The sequence below is a fragment of the Mytilus trossulus genome, chromosome 3 (assembly GCF_036588685.1).
Source record: "Mytilus trossulus isolate FHL-02 chromosome 3, PNRI_Mtr1.1.1.hap1, whole genome shotgun sequence".
Classification (NCBI taxonomy): domain Eukaryota; kingdom Metazoa; phylum Mollusca; class Bivalvia; order Mytilida; family Mytilidae; genus Mytilus; species Mytilus trossulus.
The window spans coordinates 37679440-37701112 of record NC_086375.1 but is presented as its reverse complement, the minus strand read 5'-3'; the positions used below and the strand labels follow the sequence as shown (position 1 = coordinate 37701112).

General features: G+C 31.3%; 1 protein-coding gene across 1 annotated transcript in view; it reads right to left on the bottom strand.

Annotated features, from left to right (window-relative positions):
- The window catches only part of LOC134711394 (ubiquitin carboxyl-terminal hydrolase 34-like), a 63203-nt gene that overhangs the window by 28740 nt on the left and 12790 nt on the right, over positions 1 to 21673 (bottom strand). Inside the window, exons 8-35 of the mRNA XM_063571956.1 lie at positions 21210 to 21268; positions 19584 to 19662; positions 19019 to 19111; positions 18489 to 18614; positions 17567 to 17696; positions 17238 to 17308; positions 16068 to 16853; positions 15133 to 15287; positions 14591 to 14817; positions 13977 to 14092; positions 13140 to 13267; positions 12445 to 12534; positions 12139 to 12234; positions 10822 to 10904; positions 10025 to 10179; positions 9585 to 9701; positions 9052 to 9237; positions 8482 to 8685; positions 7862 to 8113; positions 7144 to 7332; positions 6774 to 6902; positions 5848 to 5970; positions 5226 to 5312; positions 3013 to 3099; positions 2283 to 2453; positions 1673 to 1793; positions 644 to 768; positions 160 to 321 (exon numbers count right to left, since the gene is read on the bottom strand). Of these exons, the coding sequence (XP_063428026.1) occupies positions 160 to 321; positions 644 to 768; positions 1673 to 1793; positions 2283 to 2453; positions 3013 to 3099; positions 5226 to 5312; positions 5848 to 5970; positions 6774 to 6902; positions 7144 to 7332; positions 7862 to 8113; positions 8482 to 8685; positions 9052 to 9237; positions 9585 to 9701; positions 10025 to 10179; positions 10822 to 10904; positions 12139 to 12234; positions 12445 to 12534; positions 13140 to 13267; positions 13977 to 14092; positions 14591 to 14817; positions 15133 to 15287; positions 16068 to 16853; positions 17238 to 17308; positions 17567 to 17696; positions 18489 to 18614; positions 19019 to 19111; positions 19584 to 19662; positions 21210 to 21268 (4347 nt within the window). The remainder of the gene's footprint in view (positions 1 to 159; positions 322 to 643; positions 769 to 1672; positions 1794 to 2282; positions 2454 to 3012; positions 3100 to 5225; positions 5313 to 5847; positions 5971 to 6773; positions 6903 to 7143; positions 7333 to 7861; positions 8114 to 8481; positions 8686 to 9051; positions 9238 to 9584; positions 9702 to 10024; positions 10180 to 10821; positions 10905 to 12138; positions 12235 to 12444; positions 12535 to 13139; positions 13268 to 13976; positions 14093 to 14590; positions 14818 to 15132; positions 15288 to 16067; positions 16854 to 17237; positions 17309 to 17566; positions 17697 to 18488; positions 18615 to 19018; positions 19112 to 19583; positions 19663 to 21209; positions 21269 to 21673) is intronic.

Sequence of the window (21673 nt, the reverse complement as noted above, 5' to 3'; positions counted from 1 at the left end):
AATAGTACTTTTCTGCAGTTGACCAGATACCCTCCTCTACTAATTTTTCATAAATGTATTTTTTTTCCATCAAAACCAAAATTACAAACATTAATTATTTTTTTTTTATCAGTTTAAGTATTCATTTCAATGAAAAATCAATTCAAGCTTGTTACTTACATCAGTATATGTTTTCTGTGGTTTAATTGACAGAGCATTGTCAAGGAATGACAGCAAATTTGTAATCATTGGGATCAGTAAGGGATAACCTGTCTTTCCATCTGTAGTTCTACCAAGACAAAGTCTGTATAATCCCATACAGGCCTCACGTCTTACAAATGGCTGAAATAAGAAGAATTCATAAATTTTCCCTCACAAATCTTATCATTGTAAAACATGTATTTCATCGAACATACCTTATTTAAAAACCTTTTCTAGTATCATAACTATTCATCATATATTAATATTCAAAAGACGAAAGATCTTAGTTAAATCTTGAAATATTAAACTTTAAGTGGGTTTTTTTTGCTGTGCATGTGTGATTTTGTGTCATGGAGGGATATCCCATATTATTTGTTTTTTTTATTAATGAATTTATGCCAAACTACATATATCAACGTCTATTGAAATTGAATATTATAGTTTAAATGGTATTTCTCTTTACCTCAGGTGCTTCTAATGTCAGTCGTTTTAACCAAGGAACAAACTTTGGTGATGAGCACAATGCCTGTCTTACATTATCACAGGAGTATGTCCAGGATACCAGAAATGACAGGGAATAATGAACAACTGAAAAGAAAAATTACATAATAATGACCTGATACACCAAGAAAACATAACATTATAATTCTTATATCATTTGCATATCTACAAATACTTAAATTGGATGGGTCTATTAGAATTTTTCTCTTGGTTTACACTTCGATAAACCATGTTTCCGAAACTGTTTTTGTAACCTATTCATGCGCGATACAGATTCTTGCAGGGATACTGGGATTTTCAGCAAATTGAGATTATAAAACAATTGCATAACAGTTGTTTCCATTCCAATGCATATATAACCCCCCCCCCAAAAAAGAAATAAAATAAATGCACTTTAGTTTTGAAAATGTATAAAAATAAAATTTAAATAAAATTCTGGGAAATTTCACGAATGATTTTGCGAATTTATGTCATGGCAAAACACGACGTCACACGATTGAAAACTTTCAGACGGAAGAATATTTCGTTACTTGACATAAAAGTCCTTCAGACTTTTATTCAGTTTGTGAGTTAATCGCCCCGGTTTACACATCAATAACCTCTAGAAAAAATGTGTTTAATCCTTATAATACTGTGTCTGACACACTACTATAAAAGATAATATGCTGTCTGTTTGTTATGTGTGTGTATGAGCTACCAGCAACAACAGGGAACAATGTTCAATTGTAAATAAAAGATAGCACAAAGCCTATAGGATACAAAAAATGTGCATATCCATGTATTATTGTTTTATTACAGTTGTTTTCTGTATTTTGTTTGGTTTTTTTTGGTTCAGTAAAAATTCAGTATCTGAATAGGAATAAGCATGCACTTCATTCAAAAATTAATGTTCTATATTTTTTGTCATTATAAAGCATTCCTTAAACACTCTATAAAAACAACTGCTTTTTTGTAATTTTTCACGAAATGGATTTCCCCCCTTATAACATACCTTCAGCTCTCCCCCATGTTCCTGTATGGATAGGTCCTGATTCTCTAGGTACAGCAGCATCATATAAGATTTGCATCAAAATACTCAAACCTGTGTCTATGTTCAACATGGCCAGGGTCGACTGAAAGAACAACATATGAACTTTAGTATTGCATTCAAAAGCTGTATACAAAAAGTTAAATAGTTTAAAAGGTCTGATATCATATAAATAAGTTACAAATCTTCAATAACTTAGGACTTATCTATTTTATCTGAAGATACTTTTTGTTTTCTCATTCATCCCCCACTCTCTCTTTCTTTTGATTCATATTGTGTGCAATGCATAATTGTTTAGACAGTTTACTTGATTTTTTAATGTAGTGAAAGCTATGCCATATCGATTTAACCAATGAAAGATAAAATACATGTGTGGTATTCCTGTTTCCTGATAAATTTCATGTAGTTGATATCTAAATGCCTTTTTGATTTTTTATAACGGCCATAGGTTGCTTTCTAATTGATATATAACACTCATCTTATTTTATAAATCTTTATATCATTTGTGGTACAACTGAGACTTAAGAAGAGGTTTCACAGAAATTAACTTAAGAATTATATCAAAACAACTTACCTTATTCAACCTGGGTATCACAATCTTTTCATTACCACCTTTCCGTTTCATTTTCCTTCTAGGACTCTCGTAGGTTTCAAAAACATCATCATGTCCAGCCTCAGCATCAGATGAGTCAACAGAAAACTGACTGATTAGTCTTAACAGGTAGGCAAGACATTCTTGATTCCACTGTAAGTTAAATGTATTTCAATATGAAGCATGTTGTCAACTTTTAAGTTAAATAAACTTTAAAAGTATCAAAAACAATAATATGTGTCCTCACTTACTCTAGAACTCGTAAAATTCTATATTCAGTTGACTGAAAAACCTGGTTCAAACCCTAATTTATAAATTAGCAAAGTGCAAATCATAAAACATGTAAATATTATGTTTCAAGCTGAAACAGCTAAAATTACCTTTAACAATTCTGGTAATTCTGTTAGAGTGGTCTTTTTCATTTTATTCTCACATTATAAAATAAATATACTATTTTTATAACTTTTGGCTATGAGTCTACTAAGAGATACAAGAATGACATGCTATCTTTTGGCGTTTACTGATGAACACATAATTTGGCTGTATGTATATACCTCTAACGCATAAATATTAATATGATATTCAAAGTTGAAACAAATACTTAACTACTGAAAATTTAAGATATTTCTTTCTGACAGACATTTTATATTTTTGGATGATGGATTCCTAAAATAAATTTTATACAAAAATGATTGAAAATGTCATAAATTACCTGACTCCATTCCTCATCTTCATTAGCTTGTAAACTACCCGACTTAAACACATTCAACAGATGTTTTAGTCCTCCTTTTGTAATAAACTGAAATAAATAGATTCAAATGTTGAATATAAATATAAAGAAAGTATCAATACAGAGTGTATTCAAATGCATAATTACAAAAAACTAGAGGCTCTAAAGAGCCTGTGTCGCTCACCTTGGTCTATGTGAATATTAAACAAAGGAAGCAGATTGAAAATTGACTACAAAGGTCAATAACTCCTACAGGGGTCAATTGACCATTTCGTTCATGTTGACTTATTTGTAGATCTTACTTTGCTGAACATTATTGCTGTTTACAGTTTACCTATATCTATAATAATATTCAATATAAAACAGCAAAATTTCCTTAAAATTACCAATTCAGGGGCCACAACCCAAAAACAGGTTGTCCAATTCATCTGAAAATTTCAGGGCAGATAGATCTTGACCTGATTAACAATTTTACTTCATGTCAGATTTTCTCTAAATTATTTGGTTTTTGAGTAATAAGCCAAAAACTGCATTTTACCCCTATGTTCTATTTTTAGCCGTGGCGGCCATCTTGGTTTGATGGCCAGGTCACCGGACACATTTTTTAAACAAGAAACCCCAAAGATGATTGTGGCCAAGTTTGGATCAATTTGGCACAGCAGTTTCCGAGAAGAAGATTTTATTAAAAGATATATAAAATTTACGAAAAATGGTTAAAAATTGACTTTAAAGGGCAATAACTCCTAAAGAGGTCAACTGACCATTTTGGTCATGTGACTTATTTGTAAATCTGACCTTGCTGAACATTATTGCTGTTTACAGTTTACCTATATCTATAATAATATTCAATATAATAACCAAAAACAGCAAAATTTCCTTAAAATTACCAATTCAGGGGCCGCACCCCAAAAACAGGTTGTCCAATTCATCTGAAAATTTCAGGGCAGATAGATCTTCACCTGATTAACAATTTTACCAAATGTCAGATTTGCTCTAAATGCTTTGGTTTTTGAATTATAAGCCAAAAACTGCATTTTACCCCTATGTTCTATTTATAGCCATGGCGTTCATCTTGGTTAGTTGGCGGGGTCACCGGACACAATTTTTAAACTAGATACCCCAATGATGATTGTGGCCAAGTTTCAAATAATTTGGCCCAGCAGTTTCAGAGGAGAAGATTTTTCTAAAAGATTACTAAGATTTACGAAAAATGGTTAAAAATTGACTATAAAGGGCAATAACTCCTAAAGTGGTCAACTGATCATTTTGGTCATGTTGACTTATTTGTAGATCTTACTTTGCTGAACATTATTGCTTTTTACAGTTTATCTCTATCTGAAATAATATTCAAGATAATAACCAAAAACAATAAAATTTCCTTAAAATTACCAATTCAGGGGCAGCAACCTAACAACGGAATGTCAGATTCATCTGAAAATTTCAGGGCAGATAGATCTTAACCTGATTAACAATATTACGCCATGTCAGATTGCCCTAAATGCTTTGGTTTTTGAGTTATAAGCCAAAAACTGCATTTTACCCCTATGTTCTATTTATAGCCATGGCGGCCATCTTGGTTAGTTGGCGGGGTCACCGGACACAATTTTTAAACTAGATACCCCAATGATGATTGTGGCCAAGTTTGGTTAAATTTGGCCCAGTAGTTTCAGAGGAGAAGATTTTTGTAAAAGTTAACGCCGGACGACGACGGACGACGACGACGGACGCCGGACGCCAAGTGATGAGAAAAGCTCACTTGGCCCTTCGGGCCAGGTGAGCTAAAAAAGAATTTGTCCATAGTACACAGATGCTTCATTTACACTATCATATTTTATGTTCAGTAGACCTTGAAATTGGGGTCAAAAATCAAATTGGGCATTTAAATCAAAAAGATCATATCATTAGGAACATGTGTACTAAGTTTCAAGTTGATTGGACTTCTAAATTCATCAAAAACTACCTTGACCAAAAACTAAGTCTGAAGAAAGACAGACGGACAGACCAACAAACTGACAAACAGACGAACAGATCAGAAACATAATGCCCCTCTACTAGCCAAGGTGGGGCATAGAAATCAACATTATACTTATATATTTTTTTTTAATTCTATTTCAATTGTAAAAAAACTAGATTATACTCTGTCTGTATACACAACTTCTTATTTATACCTATGTTTTTATTTGGTGTTTACAAACCTTTTGACTCCATATTTCCTCAGGATTTTCTGTGACATCCATTTCTGAGTCAGTACTCATGATAGAGTCTCCACCACCAGATCTCATCTAAAATAACATCAGATGAATCTTACCATGCTCTTATGGTATAGTGATTAAAAGGCATTAAAAATATCTTCTTCTGCTTAGGATCAATCTGATTTTTACAGTTTCTTATGTCACGCTGTTACGACACTGTTGATTTCAGCAAATTTAACTTAATCATTAAATAAGTGAGAATAACCCAAGCAACAAAATTTCAAGGCTCATATTAATCTTGCAAGCTTAGAAATTTTTATGAAGTATAAAAGTGTAAAAATCAAAATCTAATGTATTACAACATAATATTCAAATAGAGATTAAAATTCTAAAATCCTGTTAGCCCTACTGAAACATGTTGAGTTTTTTTTTATTCTGTCATTTTTATAATATCATGTTCAAGTCTTTCTTTCATCTAAAGAACATGAAATCACATCTAATTTTATCATCAAAATCATTAATAATCCATAGAATGATATAGAGAAAGGTTACTCCTGATAAGTCAGATTCATTTGCCTTTGAGGTAACTTTAACAAAGATAATTGTCATACATAGAATTACTTACAAAAGATCTTTTACGATTCCTGACTGGTCGTGACAATGTCTCCACTATTTGTAATGAGTACATCAACTTATGGGGTCCAACAGAATCTAACAATGCATTCCATGAAGCTTTCTGTTCATCACACTATAAAAACACAAAAATATTACATTAGACAAGGCACTAAAAAATTTTAAAAAAAACCAGAGGTATTGCTATAAAATCTAACACAAATGATGCCCCTTGCCCCAGCAAAGTGCAATGGCAATGTACAAGGTTACTACAGAAAATCCCAAAATTAGTTTCAATAAAAGACACAAAATACCAGAAGGTGATCAATGGTGTTACATAATTAAGAACAAGAATGTGTCCAAAGTACACAGATGCCCCACTGGCACTATCATTTTCTATGTTCTATGGACCGTGAAAGTGGGGTCAAAATTCTAATTTGGCTTTCACATTAGAAATATCATCACATAAACATCAAGTGTACTAAGTTTCAAGTTGATTGGACTTCAGCTTCATCAAAAACTACCTTGACCAAAAACTTTAACCTGAAAATCCCATTTTTCATTTTATATGTTCAGTTGACCGTGAAATTGGGGTCAAAAGTCTAATTTGGCTTTAAAGTTAGAAATATCATATCATAAGCAACAAGTGTACCAAGTTTCAAGTTGATTGGACTTCATCTTCATCAAAAACTACCTTGACCAAAAACTTTAACCTGCGGACGAACAAACAGAGCCACAGACCAGAAAACATAATGGCCCTCTACTATCGTAGGTGGGGCATAAATCGTAGGTGGGGCATAAAAAGTTAAATAATTTTTTTCCCTGAGTTTCCATACATAGTCCTGATTTAGAAATATTTCCATATGTATCTTCAAAGTGTATAACAAATAAGGCCTCTTTCACTTTTTTATAATTTCTATGTGAAATTTTTATGCTTACATCTTCCGAGACAATTTGTTTGAATCCCTCTAGCATACTCTGATTTGTAGGTAATAACATGAGGAGCTCCCAGACTTTTCTAGACAAGATCCTGGCTGTTGTCTGTAATCCTCTTCTCTCTTGACTTTCCTGTAAGAAAACATATAATCAGTCAAACAGTTACAGCAAATAATTTAAATTTTCAGTACTTTCTCGTCTTTTAAATCATTCATATAAAATGTATTCCCTGAAAATGCAAAATTCACACCTCATACTCAAGAATTTCTTCATAATAAAGTTCATCAAATGCTACTTTTGATAAAAATTCCTTTAGTGATGTAAAACAGATACAATGTAATCCATATAAAAATGTTTCAATACATTTAATTACCATTTTAGAGAAGTTGAAATCCAGTTTGCTTAGTTCTTCTAATAACATAAACAGTTGTTGGAAGTGTGGTTCTCTGATCAGCAGTGTTACAGGTAGTTTCTCTGATACAGGTGATGGGAGGCAGGATGAGGGTAAACTACCATCCATTTTCCTGGGAGGTCTACTAGCTCCAACTGATACAAATACAAGCTATAAATACAAATGTCATATCCAAGTATAAAAATTTGACATATTTTTGGCATTTTTGCTTATTACATACAGGTTGTAATGTACCTTTTGAGATGATATGTTTTATTACAGTATACTGTGGATTCATTTATTTTCGTGGTTATTAATTTTCGTGGATTGCTGAAAACTTGCATATTTGTGGATACTTGATTTCGTGGTTTAGCCAATCTCCGTATACAACGCCTATTAAAATATGATATTCGTTGAACATTTGAATTCGTGGTTCACCTGTACCCACGAAACCCACGAAAATTGGTATACAACGAATAATAATGAATCCACAGTAGTTCCAATTTACCTCCAGATTGCTCCCTTGTTTTCTGATTTATCTTTTCTCATTGTTCCATATACACCAGATTATTCTCAAATTTACATATTTTTTTTCTTCAACTGATTTATTATTGCTGTACCTTTTTATTCGGATTTACATAACAAATTGTCTTCAACATATTTTATCAAATAATTTCTTTTTTTTTTAGAATTAAATTACCTGCATATCTTTAAACTGCATTTCTCCTAGAGTTTTCTCATCCATATCTACCGTCAGCTCTTGTCCTAATGTAATCATACGTATTGGACCATCACCTAACATGGCTCCTAATATTGGTGATAACAAGGAACTTCCTTTTCCTCCTTCAGCTTGGTGTCTTTGCATCTGCTGTTTATGAAGCCCCTCCCACCATCTGGCCACTTCTGCTCTTAATTCTGCTACAAGGTCAGTTAATGACAACTCTAAGGGAGTCTGTTGTAAAAAATTTAAAATATGCAAAATTACACACAAAAAATCATGATCTTGTGTATTCAAAAATGTGTTTATCCCTGATTTCTTCTCCATATCTAATTTTTAGAGTATTCATTTGTGAAATATTGATTGTAGTTCACTGTAGTTCACCCAATGTTTGCAGAAAAACAATCAAAGTCTGATTGAGTTCTTTAATTCTTCAAAAAAAGTTGTTTAAATTCAAATTTCATTTGTTCTTAGTGAATTTATATCTCAAACTAAAACTGCAAAATAAAGACCTCTACTGTTCATAAAAAAATCCCATGTAACAAACCATAAAGTAGATTATTTATCCAATATACATCGACAATTTATTCTTATAGTTTTACCTTTTCTGCCATTCCAGCTGGTTGTAATACAACACGTATATTAGCCGACGTTTTCTCCTGAATATTTCTCTGATGACTTTGTATACCTCTGCCATCTATTTGCCAGTTTCGTAGATGGTAGGCATAACGTTTCCTGAAAGCTTCCAAATGGTTCTTCAGTAGAACCAAGCCTCTTTGAATCACAAGTAAGTTTGTCTCTGGGCTCTATGGGGGAAAAAAGTAGAATTTACATTTATTTACAGATAGTGTTTCTAATTACCAACATAACTACCAAATTGTACTTAAACTGCATCAGTTCAATAACATTTTTTACACTTATTTGTGGTTATTGAAAATTAACTTATGCAGAATAATGTCATTTTTTTTTTTTCACGAATTCATATTTTATTACATATAATTTCAAGCACCAGTTCAATGTATAGCCCTTTTACATGGATGGCCATGTTTTCTTATCTGTGAAGGTGAGAAGTAATACTATTCTTTTAAATGATGATTTAAAATTCTGCAGATGAACAAATCAAATCATCTCTTCATGTTATTGTATCAAATTAAAATTGGAATAATTCATACCTTTTCTATATCTGTAAGTGTCTGAACCAAACTTTCCATACATCTTTTAATAAACTCCTCCTCTTTCTCCAGATGACCATTACCATAATTGATATAGTAACAATTTAATATCTGTATAGCTGTAATACTGACATCTGTATTATTAGCACGTAATGCTATGGACCACAGCTGGTCAATACCACACACCTATAAAGTATTTGTAAAGGCATACTTAAATTGTGTTTATTGTTTTGGTCTTCCTATTAAAAAATAGATGTAAACTAAGTTATGAGGACTTCTTTTGCTAATCCAAATTTGTTATGCTAGCTTGATTGGTTATTGACTCCAAAAGCACTAAATGATCTTAATAAAATTCAGAAATTTGCAATGATATGTCACCTTATTATAGAATAGTTTCATTTGACTTTATTCGTCGTCAACTATATAGATATCACAGAAATTTATTGGTAAATTCTTTATTTGCCTAATATAAACTGGACAAATCTCAAATTACTAAAAAATCTAATCATTTTCATATCTAAAGTCAAACCTACCTCATCCTCTGACAAAGTAGTATCAAATGATGCATTAGCAATCCTAGTCAGATGGGACAACTGTTGAAACAAGTTCAGTCCTGTTACACTCATATTTTCTGGTTCTAATTGGTGCATCTGTAAAATAAATAAAACAAGTATGAAATCATTCTACAAAGTTATTCTATTGACACTTTTCATCTTCAATGGTTATAACTGTTTCAAACCACTGTTATCATTATTCTAAATTTCTACAACATATTTTTAAGTTTAATATTCTGTATACATTCAAAAATATTTCATGTTTTACAATGCTAAATAAAATACTGATTTTTATTGCTTTTTACATTGCCAAGTTCAATGTCACAAATACAAGAACTTTTCAACAAACATTGTGAAAGCAATCAATGAAAACTGTTATTCATGTATTGAAGATCTTTCAATATTTCACAGGAACTAACCTTTTCTAGGAAGATGTGTTTAAATGTCTCCAGTCCCATAGCATGGTGATCTTTACTTTTAGCCTGATTGAGAAACCAACTTAAACATTCATCTGAACACTCTGGATCTAAAGCTACACATCTCCATAGTGTATCTACCTGCTCCAAGTTCAATCCTGTACAAGAAATTATATAAATAGATTGTTTGATTCAATTATAAAACCCATGTTAAAAAGGCCAATGATATATTTATTATATATGCTAAGATAATCTTTCAAATCCTTAACTTAAACATGCAGCCAACACTCTCTTTTAATGTTAATAGGATAAAATTGAGAATGGAAATGGGGAATGTGTCAAAAAGACAACAACCTGACCATAGAAAAAACAACAGCAGAAGGTCACCAACAGGTCTTCAATGCAGTGAGAAATTCCCACACCCGAAGGTGTCCTTCAGCTGGCCCCTAAACAAATATATACTAGTTCAGTGATAATGAACGCCATACTAATTTACAAATTGTACACAAGAAACTAAAATTAAAATAATACAACACTAACAAAGGCCTCTTGTATTATTATATTGATATTGATATTCAAAATGAATTATTTTTCCATTCTTATCAACCTGAATCGGTTGTTGACCTTCTGAAAAATTTCCATAATACAACACAGTATTCAATAAAATTTAGCTTCATATTCATTAAAAGTAAATATTCTCTTTTTCTACCAAAAGAAAAACATTTATATATATGCATCATTGAATATTTATAAAATCAGAAACAGATGGCTTACATGAATAACAAATGAATAACACTTACTAAATCCATCTGGTGAACCCATGGCTGAGAAAACACATGTTAGGAATGACAGTCTTACTTGTATCTGTTCTTTATGACTATATCTGAAAAATAAAGATTAATGCTTTGCGTGTATCACATTTAATCTGCCAGAAATATTTGCAATTATAAGTTGAGGGAAATAACAATAAAATCATCATCATGGAACTAATATTGTATAGTATTTATAGATAACTCTTCATTTGTTAATTCATCTCATATCAGAAACTTCCAACATATAGTTTTTAAAAAAGTTTACAGCTTTTACATTAATGCTAGAAAGACAAATCTTTGTTTGACTTGCTTGGTTTGCTTGTATCAATATTTGTTCAAGCATGGCAATTAGGATAGGCAGGGCTTCAGCTTGTATATATCATACTTAAATTTTATTGGACGTTATGTTTGAGGTTAAGGACAATAAATTTTAGGTATTTCATTTGACCCATATATTTCATTTTTTAGTACTGTGATTTTTTTTATGCTATAAAGTCAACCAGTAGCTTTGCTATATAAAAATGATAGAATCTGAAGCGAGATGATGTATCAAATACACAGGACGTTTGTCAAGACAAAATATTCATCTCAAACACACCCTAACATAAGAGTTAGGGTGTGTTTGAGATGAATAAATGTCTTGAAAATGTACAAAGCAAGAATATTTGATACATCATCTCGCTTCAGATTCTATCATTTTTATATATCAAAGCTACAGGTTGACTTTATAACATAAAAAAAATCACAGTTCTAAAAGATGAAATATATATTTTTGGCTTCTATTTCTACGATTGCGCTTTATATTTGTCATACTGTGATGTTTTAAAATTTAGTGTCCTTAACATCAAACATAACCCAAATAATATTTAAGTATGATGTATACAAGCTGGAGCCCGCCTATCTTAATTGTCATGCTTGAGCAAACATTGATACAAACAAAGCAAGCAAGTCAAACAAAGATTTGTCTTGCTAGCATTAATGTAAAAGCTGAAATAACAGATGTTTGTTTGATATCTTTTTAATACCTATATACTTTGAAGTGTCTCTTAACATATCATTACACTACCTTAACTTTTGCTACAGTTAATTCAGAAATTATTGCGAGTATCTATTGTGATTTAGCCATGACTAACATAAATTGAAAGAAAAATATTGTGATTTCAGGAAAAGCTGCATACAGATATATGTATGAGATATGAGTTATTTTTATTCTTCCAGTCACATTAATCCTATTTATATAAACTTTCTGAATTTACAGTGTAAGTTTCAGGTGAAATATTTTCCCTCACTTGAAGTTAAACTTACAATGAATCAGCTGGCTTTGATCTCTCCTTTATTTCTGTGTAGTGGACTAAATCTATGAAGAAATGGCTCATCATGTTCAAATCTTTCTCTGCCCACCTGCAAAACATACAGAATCTCATTGGTATTTTCATTGTGACTTAAACCATATTATTTATCATTCATATTGAAAATTTAAATTTTCATTTCCATTGCAAGAAAGTAATTTCCAAGCTTCATATTTTTATGTAGAATAAAAAAAAAATTGATTCAGCAATGAAAGATTCTCATAAGATAAATACACTTTTTTTACTTGTTAAATAAGCTTACATTGTAACATGGTGTGTATCTATTCCATTTCTGTACTGCTGGAAGGAACTTAGTATCTTGGGTAGTAATCTTAATGACACAACAACAGACCTGAAAATGAAGCATATTCATATAAATTGATATTACTGTAATTAATGTAGATCTGTCTATGCAAAGACATAAACAGTGCCAAATAGATGTTTGTTTTATATTCTAGCTTTTGATTTTTTTGGCATTGATATATCTTTTATATCTTTGAAAACTAACTCTAAATTAATTTTTAGATACATCTCTTTGTACCATGTGTTATTGGGGTGCTGATTGTCCTGATATATACTGCCAAGAAAACTGGTAAGGTGTAATGTAAAAGCATAATCAAATATGATGCTTTATAATCTCAGTTGAATATGTAAATAGTAATACTGATAATAGTGGAAAGATATTGCATAAATTGATGGTACATTTTCTTGAACAGAACATTTTGAATACACTGAATGAAGTTAGTTCTTTTCACTTTTAAACCATCATAACTTCTTATGCTTACATAAAACATTTAGGGTGTGAAGTTATTTAGTTTGAACAACTTCACTGTTTTGAGCAAGGTGCAAGGCATGAATTTTTAAAACTTAATTCTTCAGTCAATTGAATTACATTAAATAGGTTTTGAGAAGTTTTAGAACTGCCTTTTTTTTCGTGAATCAATGAACACAACTTACCTATGGTGAGCAAGGTTCTCCACGCAGGCTTCTATGAATTTCATCTTGATCCTTCTGTCAGTGGAATAACACACAAGTGTACATAAAGCTTTCTCTGCTTCACTGGCAAGTCCTTCAGGTAGTGAGGGCTGTGGAAAAAATAAAAGACATTACAGCAAAGGTTCTAATTAGTGTAAGTCCAAGGAATGGGACAAGGGGCATTTTCATTTTTTAATTACCAGTCAAAGACCTCCCATCCTACACATTTATACTACACTATATAAAAATAAAATTTATCTTTCTTAAAGAGGTCTTCTAAATTGGAAATTAAAACAGTCCAGGTCATTTACTATTGAAATTAAGGCTAATTTGAACCCATGATCAGTTAGGTTTTTTTTTATTGTACAAAAAATTTACAGAAAATATACTCAATTTTTTCTTATGAATGACAGCTTAAATCATTCACCTGTTATTTAATTTTTGCACACTGCTAATTTTTTATTTACAAAGAGCTATATATGTTCATTTCAAAAAAACAAATCAGTGGTTGTTAAAAATGTCCAGAAATATCAGTGGAAAATCGGAGGTAGTCACATGAAGAAATCTGTTTCACCAGAGAATTTGATGGCTACATCTTAGAAATGTTAACCTCATGGTCAAAATCTAAATTAACTGAGTTGCCCCAGAAAAAAAAACGAAAAAAAACCAAGAATTCTTTTCAACAATGCAGAGCCTTTTATATGACATGTTGAGCAAAATGATGACTTCTAGATGAATATTTTGTTAAAAATATGTTGTTGGATTGCTGTCTGCTTGACATTATCATCCAAACCATTTTTAATTGATATTGAGACTTACAGCTGTTTCTTCTTGCACCAAATCCCATAATAATGTATTTCCTTTATTACATACAGTATCAAAGTTAAACTCTGTATAGGGTGCCTCCTTAGGCTGTGGTCTGGCGTGTACTGGACCTGTAAATAGAACAAAAGGTATTTAAAACTACATGGAAATCATCCACAATGAGGGATGATAAAAAAGAAGATGTGGTATGATTGCCAATGAGACAACTATCAACCAAAGACCAAAATGACACAAACATTAACAGCTTAAGGTCACCATCAGCCTTCAACAATGAGCAAAGCCCATACTGCATAGTCAGCTATAAAAGGCCCCTATAAGACAATGTAAAACAATTCAAACAATATTTGTTTCACATATATACATACATACTGCATCTATATATCATTCCTGTCAAGAAACCTATTCTTATTTTGATTATTCTTATAGTAACAAGAGGTTAGACTGAAAATGTGTAAAATATTTTGTTTTTAATAATATGAATTGGGGCATCAATTTTTGTGAAACGTTTTTCGTTTTCACACAACAATCAATGCCTTGCTTTTTAACAGAACTCGTAAATGTTAAATATTCTGTCAAGCATTTGCAATGTATCTCTTGTTCTAACTTACCATGTGGTAGATGGGTATGGTACATTGAGGCTAGATTTGATAAATGCTGCTGCATTTGATGGGGATTAAACTGTCGTTGAGCATTAATTTGAGCGAGTTCTTCATCACTGATGAAATCCTCTCCTTCAAAATCCGCCATGTTTTTCTCTGATTTATTACTGATCCTGGAACTATGACAACTGCCTTCAACTTCCTCTCCACTAGTTGTTCCTTCCTTGACAGTATCACTAGAAAATAAAGATTACAATGTCAATATGATGTCAATTCCATATGATAAAGAATAAATAGGACCAATTTTACAGGATAATATAAAGCAAGGATAATTTAAAGCAAAGCACATTTTATTCAAGCAAAACAATACTTATGGTATGTCACCCATACTGTTAGTGAACAAAGAAAGATTTCTATAATAAATTGTTTGCAATTTCACAGCTAAAAAAGTATTAAAATATTTAGATGTGTATTTATCTTTTATAATCAAGCCTATACTTGATAATCAACCTATATATTTGATTATTTTTTTGTAATTTAAAAAAACAAACCCAGGTTGAGCATGGTGTCTCTTTTTCTTAGTACACTGTGCATGAATCTGTTCTACAAATTCTGAGACATCATAGATTTCTGTTTCTACAGCAGGGTTCAATTCTGTTTGCTCTTCTGATGTTGTTGCTTGGTCATTAGGTGGATCTTCAATCACCTTTAAATAAATTAATCTTACATATATATATTCTATAATTCACTTATTTCTAGTGACTGTGTAATGAATTGGTTCATTATCCAAAAGGTATATAATAATTGTTGAGTTAGATTGCTGACAAATAAAAATACATTGTGTATAAAATAATATTATAACATCTTCACATGCTTCAAAACACATATATTATGACTATCTCTAGATTCGCCTTCCATGAAATGGTATGTTATATTTTAATATAGCGGATGTGGTCGAGTGGTCTTGAGCACTAGACATTAGGCTAAGCCAATGGTGTCATGCTGCAGTGTATCAAAGGTGTCAGTTTGAATCCCGCTGAGGGATGGACAAAAATAAGTCAACAGAAAATCTTATTCTAACACTGTTGGTTGTAATTTTCAGACTTATATATATATATATGAATATTTAATTCTAACATTGTATCTTATTGATATCTGAAACCAAACTACTCCTAAGCTGACTGTTAGCTCTTGTAATAAAATGGTCCACAAGATTTTTTAATGATAATTTAGCAAGTTCAAACACTTAGTTGTATGTTAATGTTTGCCGCAGAGGTCAGAAAAGATACAATTTAGCAAACTTAATAAATATTTGTCCAGACATACTATTGTCAAATGATTGTGTGATCCAATTGCCAGCTTAATCTGTCATTTCAACAAATTTATTATTTTAAATTAACCTATTATTTTAAATAAACCAGTTGCCTTGCAATCTAAAATGTTTCAGAAAACATTCCTTAAATTTTAACAAAAATAAACCACATACCATATCATCCATTTTTTCTTCCTTTACATCTTCTTTCTCTGCTTTTTCAGCTATCTCTGCTTCATCTGATTTCTTCTCTTTCTCTTTCACTTTCTCTTTATCATCACTGCTTTCCTCTATTGTCTTAAGCTTTGAATGGACTTTCTTTTCTGGGGATTTGGGCGTTTTTGTGGTCTCATTTTTCTTAAGAGCCTGTCTATGGGCAGCCTCTAACATTTGCTTCTGTTGTTGATGCTGATGTTTACGTAATAAATGTTCTGCCATTTGATATGTCATTTTACCTGCCTGTAAGGCCTCTTCATCAAAATCTGAACTTTCTTCGCTTGTGTGGTGACAAGGATGTCTAGTATGCACAAGTCTTGCCTCTTTCAACAGTTCCTCATCCTCTGAATCAATATATTCAGATTCCTCTTCCTCTTCCTCCTCCTCTGATGTATCTACCGTATGACCCTCCTGATAGTGCCTCCGTAATATCGCCCGCTGTTGAGCAATAAGAAGTCTATGTTGATGACACTGTCCCGATATAACCTCTGTCTCATCTTCAACCTCTTCTTCACTTGATTCACTTGCTTCTACCTCACTCTCACTACCCTCACTATGTCCATGAGGAACTTGTCTTGAATGATGCAGACATTCATGGTCCTCTTCACTTTCCTCACTATGACCTTCACATTCCTCTTCTGATTCAGCACCAGAACAGCAGACATGTTTAGGTATTCTATTACGGTTGCCTAGGTTACGATGTCTATTTCTACGTCTGTGTCTCTGCTGTGCCATTTTCAGTAACTGAAATGTACAGTTTATAACTCTGAATAAACATTTTTTATACAAATGCCTCAAACAAACAAAAATGTAATTATTGTTTATAAGACTTTTATTTAGCCTTAATAATAAGTGTATTTAGTATTTGTAAATCCATTCTTTCAATCATGCCTCAATATATACTGTAATTTTAGGAAAAGTTGCATACCAATGATGCTTTCAAAATATAATATGCAAGATTCAATTTTTCAAGATCATATTCTGACAAATTTTAGCTATCAAAAACTGCAAATATTTTTCTGAATTTATAGTATAAGGTGAATAATTCCATTTATATCTGAACAGTTGAGGTTGATTTTTTAGTCTCAGTAAAATAATGTTGTGAACTATTTAATGTAAATTTGTTACCTTTTCTTTCTCTCCTTCATCTGATACTTGTATACTCTCCTCACTGCTTGCTTCATGTTTTGTCTCTTTACCTGAAAAATAATAAAGTAAATAATCAATCATTTTAAATATGCTTTTTCTTCCAAACTCAAATTCATAGAAGATTCCTGGTTTCCATAGCAGAATGGCTTTCAACTTTCCTTTTGACAAAAAAATGTTTTCTGGTTTAAAATGAAAATAAGTACTTTTCTAAATTTTTCAATATTATAAAGTGGTATCGAATATTATCTATGAAATTTGATATACAAACTTATTTGAATTATTTCTTGAATAATAAAAAATAATTTTACTTGTGTTTCCATCCTCCTCAGTTTGCATGGCTGGGTATTGAGCCTGTGTCGGCTGTAATGTTGTTCCACAATGATTCCCAGCACAAGTACTCCATACACACTTAATAAGAGCTGAGGCTACGTATAAAGTCTGAAAAAATAGATAAAAATTAGTCTCTTCAAAAATCAAAAAAAAATTTTATCTTTTATTTCTTTTTGAACAGGTTTAACATAAGTTAAGATATGTCTTCACACAAAATAGTATGTCATGTGTAAAAAGTCAGTAACAAGTATATGTATTCTAAAATTTTAGAACTTTAAAATGCATTTTGAACAATTTGAGCCAGAGTAACATACCAGTAATGCTGGTTAATAATTAAGTTGGTTAAGGGATGATGATTCAAGTGGGAATGGTCACCCTGATGATGAATTCAGTATGAGCTGTTTGAAATTTTAAAAAAGTCAAACTAGAGGTTGTTCTTATGTGGGTCATGTTAATTTACACATATATATGTGTATACAAACAAATTCTGTGAGATAAATAACTACTGAAAATTGAACGCTTTAATATTATGTGAGCTGTATGAACTGCAGATTGCTTACAGCACATTTCAGTCAGTATGTAGCTAATGGTAATATCTTTGGTTAGCTTGCTTGTTAGCTGAACCGTGAAGTCATTGTTAGGTAAGGTAAACTTCCCCCTTTTAATAGTAGACTAGCCCAACAGATAAAAAATCTATCTCTCTGTAGGACTAAGCTACTTTAAAAGGAGGGAAGTTTACCTAACCTAACAATGACTTCATGGTTCAGCTAACAAGCAAGCTAACCAAAGATATTATCATCAGCTACATACTGACTGAAATGTGCTGTAATGGATATTAAACTTTTTTGTGTACTTATGTTCATGATGTATCAAAATACATATATGTGTGTAAATACTTACCGATTCTGTATGAGCTGTTTGATCTAATGAGGAAACCAGTTTTAGGAGATGTTGGACTGGCTGCAGTTCTAGATTTTTAATCAATGGAATAAGGATGTCATAAACTTGTTTGCTGCAGTGCTTCAACTGTAAGATGAAAATGAGTAAAAGAGTAACCTATATGGTTATAACTGTACATCATTTCACAGTAAATTCAAAATGATTTGCTATGCAAGAATGCATATATATTAAGTATAACAAGCAAAATTTGAACGAAAATCATTTCATCTACGACACTTGGTCTCTGCTGGATAGTTGCCTCATTGGCAATTAAATAGCATATTATTTCTATAGTTACTACATACATTTCATGCCGACGGTGCAAGGGCTGTATAGCCAGTCAAAGTTGTTGAAAACTTCCATTTGTTGATCCATTCCAATGTTGATCTAAATGAACGAAAAAAATCCATTCTTCTCATGCCTCTTACCTTCAGAATTTGAGAGCAAACTACACTTACACAAAAAATAGAGACAACTTATTAGGAACATACCTGACTTGCAGCCCAGATACAATCTATGTGTTCATTGGTAATCTTATTTTCCATGGCGAGTAAATTTAAAATCATCTGACTTTGCTTAATCAGCTAAAATGGAAAACAGAACTCTTATATTCAGATATTATATTTCATGTATTTTCCAAGGTAAAAAATCATATTTCTATATTTCTTATTTTATTTATATGAAAGTGTTATGATTGCTAATTACTATTCTTTGTTAAAGTGCATTGAAATGAGGTTTTCAGTTTATAGATTTTGACTTATGAAGATACTTTTGTTATCGAAATTTGTGGTTTTGATTTACAATGACTTCCATGAAATCTGGTACTCTACTATTCACTACACGTTTGATGATAACAATCTGCAAAAATTGTAAAATCCCAACTATCTAAGTCTATAACTTAAATATCTTCTCATGGATTATAGGATTCAATAACAATCAAGTTTTCTTTCATTTAAAAGTGTATTTTGACTTTTACTCAATTCAAAAGTGTCCCTTTTATTACAAAAGTATTAGGATGGCAAGTCTGAATGATCAGTAAACACATCATGTACTTACCTCTACATGTAAATTTGGTCCAAATATATGTTCTATTATTTTGTTGTCTATTAACCACTGGGCTAACTGATGACCAACTCTAAAATAAAAACATTACGATTATAAATATTAAGAGAAATATGACCCAAGAAACAGAATAAGATGCTTATATTCACTTCAAATATCAATCAACACTTTTAATTAAACTTTTAATGATACAGTACATTCCGGTTATTTGCATAGCCTATTTGTCAGACGAAATTATGCAATAAAGCGGAGTATGCTTATATCCGAAATGACAAATTACGGAGTCAAATGACATCGATAGTGCAGATCAGCAAAGAAGAAAGATGTACGTCCATAGTCCACTTACAACATAATGAATGCTTATTTATTCTAATAAAAGTTATTTGTCTACTGTCATACATTTTATTTCATTGTGTATTCTTTCAATAAAGTTTATAAACACATTTTGTTTTTTGTTTATTTATGTACCGACTTTTCCTTTAACTGAAATACGATAATAAAATTGTTCTAAAAATAGATTTGTTTCTATGACCCGGATGTACAAATTAAATTGTTACGCTTTGTTTAAAACAAACTGTTTAACAATACTACACAGTTTATAATCATTGTAAACAATAATTGTGTGATGAACTGCCTTTGATATTCAGTATTTACCAATTACACAGTGATGTGACACTGTTACTTTAACACCGCTAGTTTCGTTTATGCAAAGCAGTTAACAGGTGATGGGGCCATGCACGGGTTATTTGCTGGACACGAGTGTTGAAAGTGAGAAAATATAATTATCAGAAGTTAATTTTCTTTTAGAAAAATATTAAAAAGGAAAGATTGATGTATAAAATTCTTCAACCATATATAAATGCCCTGTAATATTTAACATAAATGTAGATCACCCAAGCTGAATTACGAAATTACACATTGGATAATGATCAATAATTAGCAGGCGTTAATGTTTTAAAAATTCACCCAAAATATAATCTATGAACAATGTTTGAAATCCAATCAATAATTAACACCTTTTGAGATAGAAGATCATAGAATGGTTGTGTTTTTACAACAATCAGCTGATTGACATTTTTATGACCTCGAGGCTTAAAATAGAATATGGGAAACTTTACCTGTGTACACATCGAGGCCTTTTCTATAATCATATAAACACGAAAGATACTGTTTTAAAACTTTATTTGAATAACACACAAGTAAATGTGAAATAATAATGAAAATTAGGATGCATTCAAGAAAAATATACTTACCAAACTGCCATTTCCGGTCAAAAATCTCGTCAGTTTTAACTGAGCATATCTAGCTGGCGATTATTTTCTATGCAATAAACCGAAATGCCACTTGTAAGGCTATGCATATAACCGGACAATTTAACATTAGGTGAATGGGAAATGGTTTTGTGCAGGAGAAAAGTATGCAATTAACCGAATTATGCTATTAAGCGGTATGCAATTAAGTGGAATCGACTGTATATGTGGATTTAGTAGTCTTTTAAATAGGATTTTCTTACATTACATAAGATCATAAGCAAACAGAAAAGCCAATTGTATAAAAGAATTCAGAGCAAGCAGCACTGCAGCTTGAACAACTATCCATTTATCTAACTTTTATTTTTACCTTTCAGCATCCAATAGCGTCTCATTATTGCAACTTTCATTATACAGGTTTATCTGACTCTAAAATAAAAACAAATTAATATCAGAATACATGACATCCAAAATGGCATTCTAGACAAGTCACTACTATTTTCATTAAAAAAAGGTTTTAGTTGATTTTTATGTACTTTTCAGACCCACGAAAGAGCACATGCACAAAGCAAAGCAACAGAATCATTTACAATAAAATTTGTCTGTATGAACAATAAGGCTATCAAAATTTTTAATTTGTTTCATGCTGTCACATAATTGAGTTTTTAGTTTATGCAGTTCTAATCTTTCATAAATATTGCAAACCTTTCTAAAAATTTCAGTATATACAGTTTTATAGGCAGAGGATATCAATTGATTTGAAAAATAAATGATAATTATCTTGTTTGAAAGAAGATGTTAAAATGGAATATTCTCCAGACTAAATCACTGATA